General features: G+C 32.5%; 2 protein-coding genes across 2 annotated transcripts in view; one reads left to right on the top strand and one right to left on the bottom strand.

Annotated features, from left to right (window-relative positions):
- Positions 1-1,620, bottom strand: part of LOC145242085 (uncharacterized) — a 16,341-nt gene extending 14,721 nt beyond the window's left edge. Inside the window, exon 1 of the mRNA XM_080104998.1 lies at positions 1,331-1,620. The gene's annotated coding sequence lies outside the window, so the exon portion shown is untranslated. The remainder of the gene's footprint in view (positions 1-1,330) is intronic.
- Positions 1-21,379, top strand: part of LOC145242761 (uncharacterized) — a 111,242-nt gene extending 89,863 nt beyond the window's left edge. Inside the window, exon 5 of the mRNA XM_080105900.1 lies at positions 10,243-21,379. Coding sequence (XP_079962026.1) covers positions 10,243-11,988 — 1,746 coding nt within the window. The 3' untranslated portion in view covers positions 11,989-21,379. The remainder of the gene's footprint in view (positions 1-10,242) is intronic.
- Positions 21,380-23,810: the final 2,431 nt, after the last annotated feature.

Genomic DNA, 23,810 nt, shown 5'->3' with positions numbered 1-23,810 from the left:
AATTACCCCTGTTATATCCGTTCATTTTCTTCCTTTGCTAAAATTTTTAAATCACAAATTAAAATGTTAGTGTCATTTTTGTCTATACTTAATGACGCTATCTTGGCTCAAAATGGTTTCTACCAACGCTAGAGACAATGACACACCCCTTTTGGGGGAGCTGGATTTTTCCATGCGTCTAAATTTGCTCTCGTGTAAAATGACCGTCAGAAAAAAAAAAAAAAAAAATTAATTCCTATTTCAGTCACCTAAATTATTTAGAGTGAATTGGGTGTACATTTGTTTTATAATTTTCTAGTTAAAGAACAGAGCTGTAAACTAGAGTTATTGTTCTTCCTTAGTTAGCCCATTTCTGGATTTAAAGATGACGACTATACTTTTTTCGGCCCAGTTTCGGCGTTTTTCATGTACGATAAAACTTGCTATAACTTTATTTTTATAATGTTACTTACAAAAAAATACTAAAACATGATTTTTAAGTAAATAAAAAAGGTATTTAAAAATAAATATTGAAACTCAGTTTAAATCATATACGTGACTGAAATAGGATTCAACTAATTATAAAATCGACTGTTGCTATTTTGTGAGTTTTATAAATTTCAAAAGTTAAGTTGGTATTTTATTAATTAGTTGGGGTATTTTTTATCGGGGGGGGGACAAGTAACGTCAAACGAATCTTGATCGACATTTTTATTGTGATTTTCTGCCCATAAATTTTGGTAAAAAAGTAAAGATTTTAACAAACCTATTTTTATTTTGTCTACATTCGAAATTTGACTTATTTGTGTCGTTTTTAAATTTTTAGAATTAAAAATATAATAATGTTGTTTGTGTTCCTTAAATAATGCAAAAATGTATTTAAGAAATTAATTGAAATACAATGCAAAAAATACTATTTATTTGTTCATAGTAAAAATACGTTTTCGTGGATTTTAATTGAATTAAAAAAATAAATAGATAAGTAAATTAAACCGAAACTTTCAAAAAAAAGTAGAAAAGAAATTTATAAAAATATTTTAGGAATAATTTTAAAAAGTATGGAAGCATTAATTATAGAAGATCAAAATGCAAAATGGTGTAGAACGACAACATTCATTAAACAAATATTATTATTTTGAAAAGTTAAAATCGGCAAAACTAGTTTATAAAAACAAATAAAACAAAATCAAATAAACAACGGATAAGTCATTTAAAAAGTATTTGATGTGACGAAGTTTTCATTAAAAAAAATTACAGAAACAAAACAATCGAATATAAAATACAATTATAATCAACTTCATACAAGGTTAATAATGAGACATTAAAAAATAGAGAAATAAAATGAATTTACCTTTTTATTTTGGTTAAGTCGGATGAATAAAAAGCCGTAAATTGTGTGGTTATTTAATTAAGAGAAAAGTAAACAGACTTTTAAGCTTACACATCACAAGAAAATTCATCTTTTTTTTTAAACGATTTAAAGGGAAGTAAGATTTTCTCAGCCATTACATATAATATTTGTAAGGTATGTTCTTTCAACAAACAACATTAACTAATAACACAATACGTTTTATTTAGTCAAATAGAAACAAGAATATTATAAAACCTTTTTTATAACAAAAATAAATACGAAAAACTAGATATGGCATTCATTTAAAAACAAACAAACAGGGCGGGAGTTTATTTTATACGGGACAAAATCTGCGTTTACACCGCCTTCTTTGTTGTTTAACAAATATGTATCATTCCAAAGAAACTATTTTAATTTAAACCATTGTTTTAAAATGCAGAGATGGCCATTGTAGAGTCTTTGGATCATCCCTCGAGACTGCGATGGGTTCTTGAACTCAACAGGTAAAACCCTGGCCATGTTAATTTTTATTAAAGAAATTGAGAAAGAGAGTGTATGTATTTTTTTTATATGTATGTATGAGTATGACGATATAGACATATGTATGTATTCGTGGTTTGTCACGATTGTGTGAATGCGTTGTGAGGTGGGGGATAAATATAGATTTATTTGAATTAATTAAATAATTATTATTTAAATCAAGATTAATTATATGTGAATCCGACATGAATTCAGTTTAATTTTCATTCGTCAAATAAGCAAATATTTAATAACATCGTTACAATCTGGATGATTGGTCGTTTTGAGTGATCGAATATCAGAAATCAAATACATCAATATTTGAATAAAATTTTTAAAATGTTGATTAACAAATATTGATTCATTTTTGGCATTTGGATTTGATAACTGAACTATATATTTAAACTTATTTTTTTTTTATATTATATATAATCCCCTTTGATGGGCACTGTCCGGGAAATAAAAACTAAAATGCAGTCAACTAGCATTTATACAATGTTCCACTCGTTTGAACACTCTAGACTGTCGACGTTTGGCGTTTATAAGTTGTAAATCCACTTAATTCTGGTGGAAATTGTTTACTGACCCGGAGATAAAGACTTAGCAAATCGAGTGAAAGTTGGCTTTGTGGCTGGGTTTGAATCTCCCGACCGGTAGGAATTGTCGCCTCCTACACTTATGATTGCGAAAGCATGAAACACTAGTGTCTGTAGGTATAAATAGTAATTTTTATTTATAATTATGTATCTATTATATAAATAATAATAATAGATTATATATATATATATACATATATATATATATATATATATATATATATATATATATATATATATATATATAGTAATTATTCTTTATACCTACAGATACTAGTGTTTCATGCTTTCGCAATCATCAGTATAGGAGATGGCAATTCCTACTGGTCAGGAGATTCGAACCCAGCCACAAATTAATTATCCAATCACCACAGGTTGTGTTTACTTGGCTCTAACAAGATGTGCAAGGTTGTGAAAGTCAGCTCTTCCAAGGAAGCACATTGACTAATATAAAAAAAATTGCTGTCAGCAATACATGTAAGGCAATTGGCAATAAACTAAATCTCACTCCCAAAGGAGAAAGTATTCCAAGAAGGGTGCACCTTGTCTCAAAAAGCTTCAACCAGAACTAGCTCCCATACTTACAAAGCTGTCTTAAGGAGAATTGCTTCCCAACACCCTGGAAAACCTCATCAGTATATCAGTAATTCAGGTGATCGATCATCTCACTTTCAATACAGACCAATGAATCTCCTGTGCATCATGAGTAAGTTGCTGGAATCTGTGTTAAATAGTGAAGTAGTCAACCACTTCAGCAAAAATAACCTCCTCAGTGACATGCAAGATCTACAGCAAATGTGCTAACAGTTATATCTCATAGAATTAGCAAATCTCTCGATGGAGGCTTCCTTTCTGGGCCAATTGCCCTTAATATATCAAAGGCCTTTGATAGTGTATAGTATAAAGGTTTACTCCACAAAATATCCAGCTACGGTATACTTGAAAATATCTTTTCAATTATTAAATCATTTCTCTCTGATAGGTTCATAAGAGTAGTGGTTGATAGGCAGAAATCAGAAGCGTGGAGTATTAATGCTGAAGTCTCTCAGGAGTCCATCCTGGGCCCAACTCTCTTCCTGATCTACATCAATGATCTCCCAAATCACATCATAAGATCATTTGTCGACATTTATGCTGAAGACACTACCATCTATGGCAACACTTCAAAGGCTGTAAATGACCAAGTTCTCTCTGATTCTCTCTCCTCTGATATTGATCCCTTATTGCAATGGGGAAAGTGGTGGCTGGTTAATTTTAATGCATCTAAAACCAAGCTTCTATCTTTCCATCATCAATGCTCTGATCCCCGTCTTGCATCAATTGAAATAAATGGCTTCTGTGTTGGGGAGGCTCCATGTTTTTGAAAAGCTTCTGGGTCTGACCTTTACTCCTGATCTGAAATGGAACATGTACATCAAATCTGTTGCCAAGGCTGCTGGAAAAATGATAGGATCGTTCTACCACTCGAGTAGATATCTAACTACTGATGCAATTCTCTACCTGTATAAAAGCCAGGTACGTCCAAGGATGGAGTACTGTTGCCACATCCTGCTTTGACAGAGTTCAAAATAGACTTCGTAGCTTAGTGGGAGATGCCCTTTTCTCTTCCCTGCAGCCTCTTTCCTACAGATGAGACGTTGTGAGCCTATTTCTGCTTTATTGTTATTTTCATGGTAAGTGCTCATCTGAGCTCCAATCTATGGTTCCCCCTGGCCTGACTTTCACAAAAACACTCATCTAGCTGAAACCACTATCAATAATTTCCCCCACCCTTTATCTGTGCCTAAACCTAAATGTAGATTCTATGAACAAAGCTTTATTCTTAAAACTTCATGCCTGTGGAACTCTGGTCCGTTTTCCTGCTTTCCAACTGACTACAATATGGTCGTCTTCAAGTCCAACGTGAATAAGTTCTTGATGAGCCATCCTCTTAAGTAATCCAATTTACCAAATTTCTGCTACTAATGATTACTATGACATTTTCCCATAGACTACTGTACACTCATTAATCCTTATCTTCAAGTGGCTTCTGGGCCTTGATAAGTGGTGACTCCTTTAAAAAAAAAAAAGACTGGAGAGATAAAGATCTCATCCCCGCAAAAATCCTTCTGTTGTATCAACCATATACGGCATAATTGCGTTGACACACTGGTTCTTGTCAGATCATCGAAGTTAAGCAACGTTGAGCCTGGTTAGTACCAGATAGGTGACCATTTGGGAATTCTAGGCTTGTATGTGCTCTCTGCTTATTTCGCCATTTGTTTCCAGTCGTCTTGTACATACACTTCCCTTGCCGCTGGTATTTAACAATGTTGACTCAGGAGAGGTGTGGTTGGAGATTACACACCTACTGCCACAAAAATTTCATGCGCTGGCACCCCTTTGTGGGTATCCATAGTCTGTCAAAGACTGAAGGAGCCCAATTAAAAACCAATCAAATCAACCATAGCACGACTCTCATAGTGGTTAGTAAGTATAGAAACAGAGTGTTTGCCCTTATCCAGTGTCGGATCCCAACCATGACAATTAAAATATGGCTTCCAGGACACTAAACTGTCTATTCAGCATGCGAACTATGTAATCTCCAACCAAGTCACACCACGCCCAAACACAGTATTTTTTCTTCCTACTTCAGACAAGGTAGGAAGCCACTTAATGTAAGGAGCTAAAAAAATATTACTTCAAGGTCAAAAACATACCAACAATTAGTGTTAAGTGGAATAGGTTTTGACTCAGAAAACATCAATTTTCTTTTTGTCAGAAACGTCTCTCATGGAATGTGAGGACTAAAGTACAAAAGTGAGAGTTTTGCGGCTGCCGAAACTGAATCCAAGATCCACTTTTGATTCTCCTTATATCTATTCATTGTAGTGAATGAAGCCATGTTCAATCAACTCTCCTGATTCACTCTACTACATACAACAAACTGTAACATGCAGCTGTGTAGAAAAAGGTGTTTTTTGTTATCAGCTAGATAAGTAATGTCTTATTTGTGATAGAAATATTTTAACCATGAAACACATACATCAAATCTGTTGCCAAGATGGCTTGAAAAATGGTTGGATCATTCTACTGCTCTAGTAGGTATCTCACTGCTGATGCAATCCTCTATCTGTATAAGAGCTCAGTACATCCTAAAATGGAGTACTAATGCCACATATGGGTAGGAGCTGCTCATTTCTTCCTTATCCTGCCTTGATAGAGTTCAAAACTGGCTTCGAAACATAGTTGGCAATCCTTTTTCTACAGACGTTGTGAGTCCGTTTCTCTGCTATCATTATTTTTATGGCAAATGTTCGTCTGAGCTCCAATATATGATCCCCCCCCTTGCTAAACTTTCACAAAAAAAAAACACTCGACTAATGACAACCATTATCAACAATTTTCCTCACCTTATTCGTGTTTAAATCTAAATTCAGATTCCATAAACAAAGCTTCTTTCCTAGAACTGCCCACCTGTGAAACACTGTTCTGCTGATCAAGCGGACTACAGCATAGTATCCTCCAAGTCCAATGTAAACAAGTTCTTGTTGAACTGTCCTCTTAAATGATCAAATTCTACCCAACTTACACCATATTACCACTTTAGATTCTTTAACCTTTATCTTCGAGTGGCCTTTGGGCCTTGATAAGTGGTGACTCATTTGTAAAAAAAAGCTGCCTACAGTCAGATTAAGCATAACTCCTTTTTCGTCTTACATGAATCATAACTGCATATTATGTCTTTCAGGACAGTTGTTAGATATCAGAGAGATTTTCTTTAACAAGATATGCCAATGCAATTGGATTGGGCTGATTTTTGTCTGGTGGATTGAGGATACCGGATTGATAGTTCCTGGCTGCTGTTTCCGACTGACAGTACAGGAACCCTAACACTTTGTTAGAGTGTGGCTGCTCCATCAACAGTTGCATAATATCGGGATGGTTGTACTGTCATGTCACGCATGGAAAGGAACCCTGCACCCATTTCCGGTGGCCTTTCCGGAGGCCACAATCCTGTAGATGAGGAGTTGGCTGATGGTCTACTTGTGTTGCATGTTTGGCATTCTGCTCAACCACTTTGTCCAGCACCTCTCACGCTTAAACTGAAATGTTTAAATGAAATCAAATGGCAGTTCAATCAAAATAATAAAATAAAGATAGAGAGAGGATGGTAATTAGTTTTTTACGCTAACTATTAGGCCAAAGAGGACAGTGAATTTAATGAGTTGGTAATTAACTTTTGCCTGGGTGGGGGATATTGGCACAAGGACGAAATAAAAAAATTAAAAAAAGATAGAGAGAGAGGTAGGATCGAACCCGAAAACATAGGGCAATTAGTTTTCCTCACTAACCATTAACTTAAGAATCATTGGAGTCGCCATGCATGCGCAAAAATGGACATTGCTTTTAAACCTGGCTGAGGGCCAGGTAAGCTTCTCGCTTTATCAAATGCTGCTTTTAAACCTGGCTGGGGGCCAGATAAGCTTCCTGCTTTCTGTCATTTGCATTCAAATAGTTTCGCTTTATTATATGAAAAAGATAAACAAACACTTGAGACGATGGCACAATGGGAATTTTTTTTAACTCGATCAAAAAAAAAAGGAAAGAAACGGTGTCCGTTTGCGAATCTCAGATATTATGATCTCAGAAGTATAGGAAAACTACTTGCGGAATTTAACCAACAGCGGAACCCCGATCTAGAAAGCCTTTCATGGACATACACAAACGCTCACGCCCATTTTGCCTTTTATATGTATAGATTTAGTAGAGATAGAGATTCCTATGAATACAGACTACATGTTGCCCGAATTGCTTTTATACTTCCAACCAATTTTTATCCAGCTGGAGATCAGGACTTAATCAGATGTAGTGTATCTTGCATAGCTTGTCAGTTCATACCATCTAATTTCTATGTCAACAACATTAATCATGACACTGTTCATTACAAGCAGTGTCATGTCATCAGTATAATTGGAGTACTTAGATGTGGTGCATGCTTTTTTAGAGCTAGATTCCCTCTCTGAAAAAAAGGGACCAATGCAAAGGCATAGAGCATCAGTGAATGCTGAGACATTTCTGGCAGAATGGTCTGATTCTTGATCCATTCACCCCTACCACTGCACTAGGTGTGTCAGAAATTTCGTGAAAAATAGTGAATAATTCCACCCCGTCTTTCCAAGCTTATAACTCCTCGAAAAATGTAATTCAAGCCCTAATTTTTTTTTTTCAATTAAAGGAACAGGGACCAAGGTTTCATTAAAAAAAAAAAGAAAAAAAAAAGTGTTTTTTTTTTTAAGGTTTTAAACTTCGGACTTTACAGGTAAATTTCTAAAAAAACACCACTTTTTTTTGTTTTAAATTTGAATATATTATTTATTGACCTTTTCTCTTCAATTTGTGATATATAACACTTTGGTTTGGTGAGTAAATTAATTATTTACTTTTTAATAGACATTTCAAAATGGGAGGCGTGAATTATTCGACCCCCTGTCTTTCCAAGCTTATAACTACTCGAAAAATGTAATTCAAGCCCTAATTTTTTTTTTTCAATTAAAGGAGCAAGGACCAAGGTTTCATTAAAAAAAAAACAAAAGAAAAAACAAACAACGTGGTTTAAAAAAAAAAAAGGTTTTAAACTTCGAACTTTACAGGTAAATTTCTAAAAAACACTACTTTTTTTTTTTTTTTTAAATTTGAATATATTATTTATTGACCTTTTCTCTTTAATTTGTGATATATAAAACTTTGGTGAGTAAATTAATTATTTACTTTTTCATAGACACTTGAAAATGGGGGGGGGGCGTGAATTAAAAAAAAAACGTTTGTCTAAAATATTATATTCGGTTTATTGGAAAGAGCATAAAATTTCACATTGACCCTGAAAATATCGTAAAAATAGAATCAATAAAAAAAATTTGATAGATTTTTAAAGTTTAAAAATTGAAAAATATTGAGTTCGTAAAATTCATTACTGTTTTTTAAAAAATAAAAAAAAATATTTCTATTACTTTTAAAACAACTTTAATAGTTTATTTTGGAAGTATAATCCGTAAAGAAAATAAACAACCCACTTTTAAAAGAGAAATTACGTTTTTTTTATATTTTATTCACAGTTTCGTGTTAGGGGTGTCAAAAATTCCTACAAAAATTCTGATACACCTACCACTGCACCAGGTTTAAAAATTTCTTTTTTTTTTTTACACATGAGTCACTGCTTATCAAGGCTAAGAGTAAATACGTGTCACAAGATTAGTGAGACAACACCGTAATGATGGGTTGTGGTGGAAATCGAGTATGATTTGATTATTTAAGAGGACCATGTTGTAGTTGGTTGGAAAGCAACCCAGCTGTATAGAGTTTTACAAGCAGGCAGTTCTAGAGAAGAAACATTTTTCATGTAATTTGCATTTAGTTTTAGTCACAGATAAAAAGAAAAGAATGAAATTTCAGACTACTGTAAAAACTTGTAAAAAATGATGTAAACGTAAAAATACACTTGGAAATAGATTTTAATTTTACTGGTAGCATAAAATCAATAAATATTTATCATTTTATCATTAATACTAACAATATTTAGTTTAAAAAAAATAAATAAACAATTAAAAGAATTGTTTATGGCGTCGGAAAATAGGCAAAAAAACATTTCTGATTCTGATGCTCTCAAATGTTTCGATTTTTATGATTCCCAATTCAGATTAATCATTCTAATACTACTTTTCTGAGAAGCTTAATTATAGAAGTGTAAAAATTAGGGTTTGAATTACATTTTTTTTATTTCTCTCTTTGCAGAACCTGGTGCTTCTGTCCTGGCCAGAGATTGGGCTCTTCACGTGGCTAGGATTTTTCAACTGGACATTTGTACATATTAACCTCCTGATCAAACACTTCCTCTTTGTTAAAGCAGTACTTTCCAATAAATAAAAAAGATAACAAAAGTCAATTTGGAACCTAAGCTAAAAAAAAAAGTGGCTACTTAGTTTTGAAGGAAAATGTGACTGATTGACTTTGCTATCCAAAGAAGGAAAACGTCTTCTTGATTTGGTTGATTTTTATTTTTTGCCCTAATCCAAAGTGGCATTTTTGGGGGCAGCTGGATTTTCCCCACACATAAAGAAAAATAATAGTGTTTATACTTTGCCCACATGGGGAGGTAAGTAAATAAGGACCTCCACCGCCATCCCACCACACATACACTGTCGCATTTGGTTATCTACGTTGTGATTCTGTTCATTGTTATATATATGTTCCTTATGCTGTCATCAATTATTCTGGAAGCTTCTACTGACACAAAAGACATCTTGTATCATTTATAATTATTTATTCGTATGAATTGGCAGGATACAATTTGTTTTAATTGCGTCAGTCAAGTGGTGGCATTAGTTTCCTAGATTCCTTTTTAGAAATTGGTTCTCACAGGAAGGAATATGTGAAGGTTTTGACAATACTTGAACAAAGCACACCGAGCTGACAGTCCACCTCTGTAACGACTGCACTACTGGCATATTCCATCTCTTTTTTACTTTACATTAAAAAATGATGCAAGTTTAGAAATGTAGAAGAAAGATGTAAAAGTTAAGAAATAAATAAATAAAAAAAAAAGATGTAAATTTCCCCCCGCAAAAAAAGATGTAAGTTTAAAAAAAAAGAAATATGAGTTTAAATGATGTAGATTTAAAGAAAAGAAAAAATAAATATGCAAATTTTATAAAAACAAAGATGTTAATTTAATAAAAAAATTAAAAAGGTGTAAGTTTAAAAAAACAAAAAAGATGTAAATTTTTTAAGAAATCATAAAACGATCTAAATTAAAAAAAAAAAAGATGTCAATTTAAAAAAAAGAAAAAATTGTTTACAAAACACAGTAAGGCCGATATTTCTTACTCTGAAATGATGGAGCGATCTTCAGTTGGTAAGAACATTTCCAGTTCTGCTTGCGATCTCCAGTATCCGCAGGGCCATGGGCTCACTTCAACTCAATGCATGGCTCCCCTGAGAGGTGGGAACAGTATGTTTTATCACGCCAATCTTCCTGGTAAACATTTCCCAAATGAGCATGCAACGGCACAACCCCAAAGGATGGCCTATGCTGGCGAGACCGTGTTCCCTACAAACCAATATGGTGGCAAGCAGATTTTTAACCAATCATCATACTATCTTCCTACAGTTTCCAGTCTGCCTGGTGATTCGCAGACGCACGAGTCCCATCAAACGCAAGTTTGCCCACCATCAGCATCACCGCCACAGCAACCACCTCAGGCAACAACATCCCCACCGCCGCCACCCGTGGCTCCAACATTCACATCACCGTCTCCGTCGCCTACATTCGGGACTGATCCAGGAATGCCTGCATCTTCTCAGCCGCAGTATCAACCATCGATGATACCGCCCGAAGAAGAGGGACAGTGCAACATCGAAGGTTGCACCAAGTGTCGAGAGGAGCAGCTGCAACAGCAGGAACAGTCACAAGCTGAACGGACGGGCTATGAAAAAGGGGTGCAATATCAAATGAACACCAACCCAAGACAGCAGCCACAACAGCAGCAGCAGCCACAACAGCAACAGCAGCCACAACAGCAGCCGGTGCGAGAGAAGCAGCTCTTCTGCGATTATTGCGGTAAGCAGTTTGCGCAGGAGTACCTGATGCACATGCACCGGCGTACCCATACTGGAGAGAAACCATTTCGATGTGAGGTTTGCGAGAAACATTTCGCTCGACGGGACACATTACGGATCCATATGAGGACGCATTCTGGTGAGAAGCCTTATCAGTGTGACGTCTGCCTTAAACAATTCGCACAGCGTGAGTACCTCGCAATCCACAAACGATCCCACACTGGAGAGAAACCCTTTCAGTGCGACTTCTGCATCCAGAAATTTGCGCGCAAGGACACGCTGCAGATCCATCGGCGGATGCATACAGGGGAGAAGCCCTTCCGTTGCACTTCCTGTCCGAAACAGTTCTCGCAGCAGAGCAAGTTGCACGTCCACATGCGCACCCACGTGCGTAAGAAGCGGTTTGAATGCAGCATCTGTCTAAAGTTCTTTGCTCGGAAAAATTACCTTGCAAGCCACGAGCGATTGCACAGTGGAGAGAAACCTTACGGCTGCGACATCTGCCTGAAGCACTTCTCACAGCGTGATTATGTCCACATCCACCGGCGCATACACACGGGCGATCGTCCGTTCAAGTGCGATGTCTGCTTCAAAGGGTTCGTGCGTCGGGATACGCTAAAAATCCACCATCGCACACACACACGGGAAAAGCCATATAATTGCGACGTTTGTCACAAGAACTTTGCCCATCGTCATTACCTCGTCATTCATCGACGTTCACACACTGGTGAGCGTCCATACCAATGCGATTTCTGCCTTTTGCAGTTTGCCCGTCGCGACAAATTGCTCATCCATCGGCGTGTACATACTGGGGAGAAACCCTTCTGTTGTGAAAGCTGCGATCGGAGGTTTGCTAGTCCTGATGAGCTGAGGCATCATAAAAAGTTGCATACACTGCAGACGTTGAACCCCGAATCAAAAAAGGATGAACAAAACCAAAACATTTAAACAAACAGAAAAAAAACCAACACTTATTTAAATGACAAACAATAAGGGAGAATATTTATCTACATATATGAATGTTTATGTATATGAGGGTATATTTGGGCAGCAAACATTCTTTTATGTTTTGTTAAAAGCAGGAGACAAAGATCACCTTGATTCCCATCGCATAAGTATCCGTATGTTCAAACAAGCAATGCTTTCTTGGAACGATGAACTGAAGCATCATAAAAATTGCATACACTGCAAAAGTTGAACCCCGAATCAAAAAAAGGACAAACAAACCCAAAGCATTTAAAAAAAACAACACTTATTTAACTACAAGTGAGAACATTTATTTACATGTATTAACTTTCTATGATCTAAACATGACATAAAACTAATACACACATTAAACCAATATATGTGCATCATTTAACCTTTTACCGCCAGAATTTTTTTTATGCATGAAACCTACACGTCATGGAAGTTAGCATGCAACTGATGCACGAACGTAAACAGACCCCTTCTTTACTTGTTAAACCATGCATACACCTGTATTTTGAAAACCAGGCTGTCTGACAAGCCATAAAAGTAAGAAATATTGTTTTTTTTTAAATGTGACAATCTTGTACAAGCTTGTAATCTTAAGTACAATCTTGCAGTAAAGAGTTAACATTTATATGAAGGCATATTTAGGCAGCAAACATTCTTTTATGTTCTGTTAAAAACAAAAGACAAAGATCACCTTGATTCCCATCACATAAATATTTGTCTGTTCAAACAATGGAATGTGTTGCAAATTGGTGAGTGATAAAACACAAATATGAAGAAATAAATGGATGAAAACGATTCTATAGATCAACAATATAAAATGACTTATCCAACAATTTTACAACTGGGAGAATTATGTTGCAAGAGCTGCAATTGGAGGTTTGCCAATCCCGATGAACTGCTGCATCATAAAAAGTTGCATATACTTCAGATGTTGAACCCTGAATCAAAAAAGGACAAACAAAACCAAATCATTTAAAAAAAAATATTCATTTAAATAATGAGCAGCAAGAGAGACCATTTTTTTTAATCAGAAATGCTTCAGACATGGTGTGAAACCATTTCATTGAAGGAGCTAACAAGAACAAAAGATGAGTCTTGAAAAGACAGATGGCTAGTGATCTTAAAATTATTCATAATAATATTCACGTAAGTCTTTGTATATACAAACAAGGAACACTCTCAAAAATATGAAGAAATAAATGGATGAAAACGATTATATGGAGATAATAATAAATGGTTTATTAACATTTAAGTTGAATCCTGAGTCAAAAAAGGCCGAAAAAAACCAAAAGCATTTAAAAAATATTTCTTTAAATTATGAGCAGCTAGAAAGGGCATTTATCTATGTATATGAAGGTATATTTGGGCAGCAAACATTCCTGTATTCAAATTTTGTTAAAAACAGGAGACAAATGTCACCTTAATTGCTATCACATAATTCTTTGTATATTCAAACAAGCAACACTTTTTTTTAGAATATGTTGTGAATTGTTAAGACAAAAATATGAAGAAATAAATGGATGAAAACGATTCTATGATGAATGAACAATATAAAATGATTTATTAACAATTTTATAACTGAAAGAATTACTATAAATAAAGATGATTTAACTGTCACAAAACCAATTTCGGTATTATCCTTAAGTTTAAAATATTGTTGTGAAATGTTATGCAAGTTGTGAGACATGAGTATGAAGAAATAAATGGATGAAAACGATTTTATGTAAATCAACAATATAAAATAATTTATTAACAATTTTACAGCTGAAATAATTGCTTAGCAGTTTTTGATTACCCTATTCTCAGGTGGTTGAGTGTACATCGTTAGATCAACAATGCTTCTGTACCTGACAAAAGGGGAGGTTTAATTTCCATGTTAGTACCCTTCTTGTCCACAGATGCAGTCTGGTCTCTTTCTGAGATGGTGTTGAAATGGCTGAGGAAGCTCCTTTTTGACTTTAGTTGTTGAGAAATATTATACAAAAAACTTGTGTGGGTTGAGTGAGTAGCAAGACACAAATATGAAGAAATAAATGGATGAAAACGATTCTATGGAGAGCAACAATAATAAATAATTTATTTAACAATTTTACAAATAAAAGAATTACTAGGAAATGATGAGGTTTTTAATTATGTTGCCAAGCTGATTTTAGTAATGCTTCACTTTGAATTATGTTGTCTGGTTTATTCAAGGACAGATAATCCTGGTACAGCACCACAGCATTCATGCTTCAAATGTCTTTCGGCAAGAGAGATAACTTTAGGATACAAAAGAATTATGTCCCTTTAAATATGGAAATGTGTATCCACCTAACAGATTGCCCGGGTGTTTGGAGGTGTGTGTTGAGCAAAAAAAAAAAAAAGAAGAAGAAAGTAGTAGTAGGCAGGTAGGCTTGAACCCATGACGCGAAGGTGGAAAAGAAAGTGAAAGAAAATCTGACGTCTTACCGCTACTTCATGACGTGACCAGAAGTGTAAAGTGTTCAAATTTAACGTAGTCCATAAAAAATAAAAGATGGCATTGCTTTTAAACCTCCCACGAAAGCAAATTAGACACGATTGTTTTTAATGTGGGAGGAAAACCAGCTCCCCTAAAAAGGGGGCACTCTGGCAGTATCCAAACAAATAGTAATTGTCTCAGTGTGAAGGGTTTTCTCTACATTGACCAATTACAGAACAGATACTACCCGAGCAAAGGCCAGGCGTTGGTATTTGAATAGTTTTGCTCTGTTTATATGAAAAAGAAAACAGCCGACACAATGGCACGGTGGGAATTTTGTTTAACTTGATCAAAACCAAAAAGATAGATTCGCAAATGGACATCGTCTCTAAGATATTATGATCTGGGAAGTATGGGAAAACTTCTTGCAGAATTTAACCGACGTGAGATTCCTACCCAAAAAGCCTTTCATGGACATATACAAATGCCCTTTATTTTGCCCTTTATATAATAGAGATTACAATTGATTAAAAACAAAAATACAGGAAAATCTTTATGTTGTATGCCACTCATCACGGAGCGAATATGTGATATTCCAAAAATCATGTAAATTGATCAAGTGTTTTTTTTTTAATTAAGAAAATCAAATTGCATGATTTTTAGCAATTAAAAAGTTTTAATTACCTTGAATAAAAACAATCTCGGTAATCGAATTGATGTGCCACCCTTGAATTTTAAAATAAAATGGTGACTTCTAGCTTCGTCCTCATTTCCTCATGAATTTGATTTTTCTTAATTAAAATAAAACAAACCTACTTGATCAATTTATATGATTTTTGGAATATGAAATCTTCGTTCTATAGCAAGTTCATATACCAAAGGTTTTCTGTTTTTTTAATCATTTTTTTTTTTTTAACCAAGTGTAATTCTAAATAAGCACCAAGAATTCATAATTTTTCTCAACAATAAATTGGGTTTACCAGATTCCTGGTTCAACATGAAAATATCTCTTCTCTAAATTGGACTTGTCCAAAAAAAATGTTGTCTAAAAAAAATGTTGACGAGTTTACATGGCAGTAACATACAAAGGAGAATAGCATAGAGGGTTCTTGTAGATTGGTGATCTTTTAAACAAACACATTTCAGATGAAAACATTATTACGCACTTATGTGTCATGGTGAAATTAATATAAATTCAAAAAAATTCATAAAAAATTCTCCAGTAAACAAAAAAAAAAAAAAAATTAACACGTAAAAATAGACTTTATCGAATTATTTAAGTGCATCATGTTTTAATGTGGAAGAGTTGTGCGATCGATAATATTTCACATTTAAAAGAAAAATAAATCAAAATAGGTATGTTTCATTACATTTCTTTTTTTTAATGATTCAAATTCTATGGTAAAAGATATGGTGTTAGTTTCTACCCCCCCCCCCAAAAAAAAAGCAAAACAAAGAAAAAATCTGTATGTTGTACATATTTGTGATGGAAAGAAAATATCTTGCACTAAAAATCATGAATTTCCCAATAATAATTACGAAATTAGATTCTCTCGACTAATGTTCTTGAGTGGTACTTTCACGTTTCGGTCAATGTAACCTCCAACTTTCTTCAGATGCCTTTTGTTGAACATCTGAATGTTTATGACGAACTCAGTAATCTCCATGGAATTTCAAACAGAACCCTTTATTTAATTTACATGTATAGCTTGCCCTTGTTGTGTCAGCCATGACCGGGTAGAAGTCTCAAGTACTGAACCTTCAACCTCCATAAGACTGTGAGCTAAAACAGATGAAAGTCAGAGCTAACATTGACTAAAACGTTGTGAAAATAAAACTAAAAATGTGAACAGTAGTCCAAAGAATCCAAATAATAAATCCTCATCTCAAAATTTTCAGAAACATAAGTTAGATATTTAAAAAACATTTTGAGATTCTGATGACATATGGTGACCTTATTGTATTTGAAAAATGTAGTTAAAATTTTCATTTTAGTTCAATTTGAAAAGTTTGAGGATATTGGATATTTTTCTTACACTTCTGATCAGAACATCTTTGAAACTGCAGTAAAAGATGATAATGACAATGAAGCATATTTATTTCTATGTTTTGATATTTAATCGCCAAATACGATTAGAATGTTGTGGCTGTATTGGGAAGTAATTTTTTTAAAAAGTATTATTTGCCATTTTAATTACATGTTGGGGAAACTTATTCACAATAACACTGTCTATCAAGCTCTAGTCTCTGTCCCATCATTGCACTGTTTTTATAAATACTTCCACAGAATGTTATGACGAACTTGCTGCACTAATGCCTCCCTCAACGTATCCTCCTCACCTGACAATCAGCAAAATTATATCCCTTCACTGTAGAGACCCTCTTGTGTCTCAAAGGTAGCGTCTCTTTTTTGGTGGGGGTGAATTCAAGTAAAATAATAATAATAAAAAAACAACAACTCCAAATTGATCGATAGTCAAACCATCATTACTCTGCAAAGAAAATAGTAATTAAATAAACATACTTCGCCTCTGCAGGTTAGGAATGTTCTTATAAACATCTCAAGTGTTGTACATAGATGTGTAAAGTCTTCAAATTTTTAGAGGTTTAATAATCAAGACTGAAACACCTACTCTTAAGACAATCCCCTTCTAACATGTCATGTTCATAATGGGGTTTGGTATATAATAGAGAATGTCACCTGCCAGAGAATCCACTTTACCGACCATAGTTAATGTGAAAAATTTATGTCCGCCTGAAAAAAAAAACCAAAAAAAAAAAACCCTGCAACCTCTTTCTCACAGAAGAGATGTTGCGAGTTTGTTTCTGCTTTATCGTTATTTTCATGACAAGTGCTCGACTGAGCTCCAATCTATGCCCCCCCCCTGCCAAACTTTCATAAGAAACACCCATCTAGCAGAAAACACTATCAATAATTTCCCCCACTCTTTATCTGTGCTTAAACCTAAACGTAGATTCCATGAACAAAGCTTCTTTCTTAGAACTGCACGCCTGTGGAATTGTCTTCCGTTTTCCTGCTTTCTAGCTGACTACAATATGGTTGTCTTCAAGTCTAACGTAAACAAGTTTTTGATGAACCGTTCATAATAAGTTAACAAATTTACCAAATTTCCATTACTAACGAGTGTCCAATTGTCTACTGTACATTCTTTAACCCTTATCCTTGAGTGGCTTCTTGGCCTTGACAAGTGGTGATGTCTTGTAAAAAACACAAAACAAAAAAACAAAAAAAACACAGCCAGTCAAATTCAAAAGAAAGATAAGTCTTACATATTAAAATTAAAACATTTTTATTGCTAAATTCTGCTTATGTCATTAATAAAAACATTTTTATTGTTAAGTTCTGCTTATGTCATTAATAAAAACATTTTTAGTGTTAAGTTCTGCTTATGCCATTAATAAAAACATTTTTATTGTTAAGTTCTGCTTATGCCATTAATAAAAACATTTTTAAATCTAGTTTTTTATATTGATATTCAGATAAAAATATATTTGCTTCAAATGAATATTGAACTTTTATTACTTTTTTTTAACTTGAAACTGAGTGAATAAATTTTATTTATTATATTAGCAGACCATTTATTCATAAAAATTTGCTGATACTATGCTTACATAAATCAGATGTTTTTGTTTTTACTTCTACAATACATCAATTAAAATTATATCAGTTAAATAAATTGTTGTAAATAATGTTAGTTTGTGATTAAAAAAAAAAAGACTAAAATTGATTCAAAAACGTATTTAAAAAGAAAAAAAGCACACCTCCACAAATTCATTGCACACAATATAATGCATGTCCCATAGGCATTGCCAAACAAATGTGAAAAAAGGAACGCATGATTTCATGACGTCAGATTTGTGTTAACTATATGAACTATGTAAAAACAGAAACGACTTAATGATTTTTTAAAACTTTTGTTTACCTTTTTCAAACTGCAATTAATAATTAATCTTTGTTATAATTTTGTTAGATTTTAAGATTTACACATTTTAATGATTAATAATATTATAAACATTGTATATTAAATGTCAAATACGGTTTTGTACAAGTGTTCATTTGGTTAATTACCAGCTTCCATACTTTTGTTCTGTAAAAAGACACAAATATGTCGTCTATAAAATGTTTAATATTTGTGCAATAATATTTTTTAAATCGGTTTCAATTGGGCGATAAAATAGCTGGCAAGAGTCATGTTTATATTAAAACTGTATATTAAAAAAAAAAAAAAATTAAACACAATTAAAAATCTATGTTGTAACGGAACATTTTTAAATAGAATTTTAATCGTTTTAATTAGGCACCGCCAAAAATGGCCGCAAAATCAAGTTGTTGTTGTTGTTTTTTAAAACGAAATTACATTTATTAAAATCCATTATTTCTGAGTAACTATTTTTTTCCAGAAAGATAAAACCCTGAATTTTATCATATAGAAAACAGAATAATGTAAAACTTTTTCTACTATTTTTAATTAAATTTTAAATGTTAAATTTTCCCAAAAAGTTAATTGACATTTTTTGTCTTGCACAAAAAACGTACATAAATATTTAAAAAAAAAGGTTTTTGAAATAATTAATTTATTTATTGTCTAACTAAGATTTAGGATGATTTTCTAAGAGAATATGCAAAAACATTATAATATAAATACCTGGATTTCAAATAATTCCACTTATTCATATATGTAACCAGATATTTCGCGTTGATGTAGAGTCTATATCGACACTGTTTACGTTTGCGTTTGATAAGCAAACTATGGAAGACCAAACAAGCCAAAAAAACTTATTTTTCAGTGACGAAAATTTCAATGTATTATTAAACTGAGGCTGGCCAGTACCAGATGGGTGACCATTTGTATGAGTTTGGTTTTTAATGTGTATGTGTGTGGGGGCCAGGCTACCCAAAATTGGGGGGAGGGGCAATTTAAAGCAGAATAAAAAAAAATTATTTCAGCGCGTTTGGTCCACCGTAGTCGAAAGGCGGCAAACGTTTTCAAACGGGATCGAAAAAAATGATGCTATTTTTAACACAAAGGGCACAATATTTATCAAATTTTTTTTTTTTTTGGTATCGATTCTTCAAAGCATGCCCTGTTTAATAATGGTCATGCATTATTCGGCTCGCTAAAAAAAAATTGTTAATTTATTTATCAAAGATTTTAAAATGGCTTTTTTCGTATAAATATTAAAAAAAAATTTTTTTGTTTTGCTTAACTTAAATTAATTATTTTACTTAACATATTCACCGAATTTCACACTTCAAAACTCAAAAGTGGGATAATTAAACACAATCGAAGTTCTGATATTCAGACGTCAAAATAAGGTATGCAAACAATTTTTTTTTTTTTTTTTAAATCTATAATTCTGTCTCTTACAACAACACAATATGTTTTGTTCAGTTTCAGATGATTATTTTAAGCATATTTGTTCCCACTTCAAAACAAGGGGGGGGGTTGTAAGCAAAAAAAATATATATAAATATTGTTTATGAAAAATAAGTACACCGTTATAAAGTTCATTCTTCTCTTAATAATCGCTGAAAATTTCGTATTGATCGGATAATTACCTGATTTTTGGTAGATTTTTAAAAAGACGGTCCGTCAAAAAGTACTGACCTGCCCCCCCCCCCCCAGTTTTGGCGGTGCCTAGTTTTAATCTTTTAAAAATGAATTTTTAAGAAGTTTCTTTTTCTTGACAATTCAGCTGATTATAGTATGTATTAATTTGAAAAGCGCTATTTAAAAAAAAATATTTAATAATATTAAATTTATATCCCCTTTTTTTTTTAATTGCAACTTCAAGGTAAGTTTTTGTTCAATACGTGTATTTAAATTAAAAAAAATTTTTTTTTTTTACTTATTTGAACTCTTATGTTTCATAATAAATAGAAATTTCGATAGATTTAAATATATTTTGTTCAAATTTTGACAGAATAAATAGGGGGTGGGGGACATGCACTTAAAAAACTATTTCCCCTCGTATATTTTATAGAAACTGCATTTTATATGTAATTTCATCCTACAATGGATAAGTATCGAAAATTTCACGAAAATCTTTACATGACTTTACATGACTTTTGCTAGATTTATTAAATGCAGGTTGTTTTCACGTTCGGAATGGGAACATTATTTTAAAGCGTCAATTATGTAAACACAATTTTCGTCTCGCAATTTCATTATTTTTGTACGATGAAAAATTTTTTTTTTTAATTATTACTAGTTTATTTTACCCTTCTTTTAAATGGTACAAAAGTTATATTGATAATATTAATTTATAATAAAGTTACATCGTGTTACATATAGGAGGGGGGTAATTTTCTGGTGAATTTTGGAGGTGCCTAATGTCCCATTTTTTAATGTTTAAAAACAATTTTTATTCACCCAAGTTTCATTGCTTTTTTAAATTTTCCTACTCCTGCTTTTCGTATGAAACAATTGTTGATTCATATAAAATTAATGCCAACTCCTTGACACTCATATCACATATTCTAGTGCCATATCAAAAACCTGGAGTTGATATTTAGGAATACTTGAATGCCCAGTGGTGAGAGCTTGAATTTTCTTTTCTTTTTTTTTTTTTTGTAAAGGAATCACCACTCATCAAGATACAGAGGCCACTCAAGGATAAGGATTAATGAGTGTACAGTAGTCAATGGGTAGGTGTGTCAGAATTTTTTGGGAATTTTTGACACCCTTAACACAAAACTGCGAATAAAATATACAAAACTTTCTCTTTTTTAAGTGTTTAATTTCTTTATGGAATATACTTCCAAAATAAACTATTAAAATTTTTTGAAAAATAATAGAAATACTATTTTTTTTATTCTTTTAAAAAACAGTGTTTACAAAGTGCCTATGCGCGCTCATGCAGCCATTTGTTTTACGTAATAAAATGAATTGAATTTTACGAGTTAAATTTTTTTTTCAATTTTTTCACTTTAAAAATCTATCAAAATTTTTCTATTGGTTCAATTTTTACAATATTTGCAGGTTTATGCGAAATTTTATGCTCTTTCCAATAAACCGAATATAATATTCTAGACAAACGTTTTTTTTTTTAATTCACCCCTCCCTATTTTCAAATGTCTGTTAAAATGAAAATAATTTTCTCACCTCAGATTTATATATCACAAATTGAAGATAAAAGATCAATAAATAAAATAATATAATTTAACAAAAAACAATAGTTTTGTGCAAATTTACCTGTAAAGTCAAAAGTTTAAATCCTTTTTTGTTTTTTTTAAACCACAACTTTTTTTTTTTAAGTGAAACCTCACATTTTTTAAATTTTGTCCTGAAAAGATTGAATACCTACAGTTTTTTCTGCTTCATTTAATGTTTTTTTTTAGATTCAAAAACAAAAAAACAAAAAAAATCACTCCATAAAGACGAAATAAAATATATTAAATAAACTCACGTATTTCTTTAAGAGAATAAAAAAAAATCGAAAATTGGTCAAGTGGAATTTTCTTATTGGCAAAAACTGATTAGTGAAATGTGATCATTTTTCAAATACGATGGGCCATATTTACTAACTTTTGTTTACAGCCAGCAATAGAAAGGGAGATTAATTCTGGCCCTTACAGGCCACCGTAGTTCGAATAAAAGGAGACATTTGTCTCCCTTTATTCCCCTTCTGAAATATCTGATGTTGCACTATTTTTTAATCCTTGCTTAAAAAAGTATTTTATTTAAAAAGGACATGGAATATAAAATATAAATATGAATAAATTCTTAACAATGAAGAATGGAAGTACCCATTGATTAATATTTTTTTATAGGCAAGTGATTTTTTGGAATTTATATATATATATATATATATATATATATTGTATTCGAAGTAAGTTAAAATTCTTTGAGTTTCTTCAAATCTTTTTTAAAGAAAACCGATTTAAAAAAACAAATATTGCATATTTTGCTATTAAACCTGTTATTATTTTAACATTTGGTCTTTGCTCCTTTTATTAAAAAAAATTAGGGTTTGAATTACACTTTTCAAGTAGTTATAAGCTTCGAAAGATAGTAAGTCTAAATATTCAAGTTTTCATCACGCATTTTAATGGCGATTTTCTGACACTGCTAGTCAATGGGACAATATCATAGTAATCGTTAGTAGAGGAAATTTGGTAAATTGGATGACTTAATGAGATGGTTGATCAAGAACTTGTTTACATTGGACTTGAAAACGACCATATTGTTGTCAGCTGGAAAGCAGGGAAACGGAAGAGAGTTCCACAGGCATGCAGTTTTAAAAAAGAAGCTGTTTTCATATAATCTATATTTAGGTTTATGTACAGATAAAGAGTGGTGGTGGGTGGGGATTATTGAAAGTTGTTACAGATCGACGAGTGTTTTTCGTGAAAGTTTGGCAAGGGGTGGGGGACCATAGATTGGAGCTCAAATACTGTCCTCGAGTATCTAAGGTGTCTCTGTACAGGACAACCTGTCATGAGGATACTTTTCCACACAAGTAAACCCTGACTAACTAAATATTCTGAATCACATAATATTTGTAGCTCAAATAAGATCTACTTGGTGTGAATAACTCATATTAGCTTTTATGAGGAATGGAGTACCTTCTCCAAGTCATGTTACCTCAAGTAATAGCACGAAAAGATAGCTGCAGTTAATACTTGATAACATTAATAATAACTAATGACAAGTTTTAGAAGAGCGCCTTCATTTCTAAACATAACTCAATAATACAGGGGAGATAATAATATTTTGAGCTGTAGAGGTTAATATGAGTTATCTACCTTACATAAGCATGTCTTTGTGTTTCTCGCATATATGACAGACATTTTTTTTTTATAGGTATAATATTAATCTAATATTCATTGAAATAGAAAAAAAAGTATACAGACTAACATTTTACTACATTTTTTTTTGTTTGTTGTGTATACAACTTTAAAAATATGCAAAAAGAAAAATTAAAAAACTAAAATGACTACATCCCAGACAATACGGGAGAGATACAGCTAATTGGAAATTAACAAATACTATTTATAATAATCAAACTAGTCAGCATAATTAGTCCCCGCGCAAAAGAGCAGGACAGAAAATGTTTTAAATAATAATAATAATAATAATAATAATAATAATAATAATAGAATAACAATAACAAAGACTTTCGCTGGCGAGGACTACTATTGACTGTAACAGGTTATACAGTCCTTTTGAAATTTTCATCTCTATTTTTCTCGTTATGTACTGAACATTTGTTAATGAAACCTATATGAAATATGTTCCTTATTAAATTTTAAAGATTTTCTATTCTGAAAGAAGTTTACAAAAAATTTAATCTAAAAAAGTTATTTTAAAGTTTTTATTAAAAAAAA

The sequence above is a fragment of the Euprymna scolopes genome, chromosome 21 (assembly GCF_053919585.1).
Source record: "Euprymna scolopes isolate OS-2025 chromosome 21, ASM5391958v1, whole genome shotgun sequence".
Classification (NCBI taxonomy): domain Eukaryota; kingdom Metazoa; phylum Mollusca; class Cephalopoda; order Sepiida; family Sepiolidae; genus Euprymna; species Euprymna scolopes.
The sequence above is the reverse complement of the archived record's forward strand: the minus strand, read 5'-3'. Positions and strand labels throughout refer to the sequence as shown.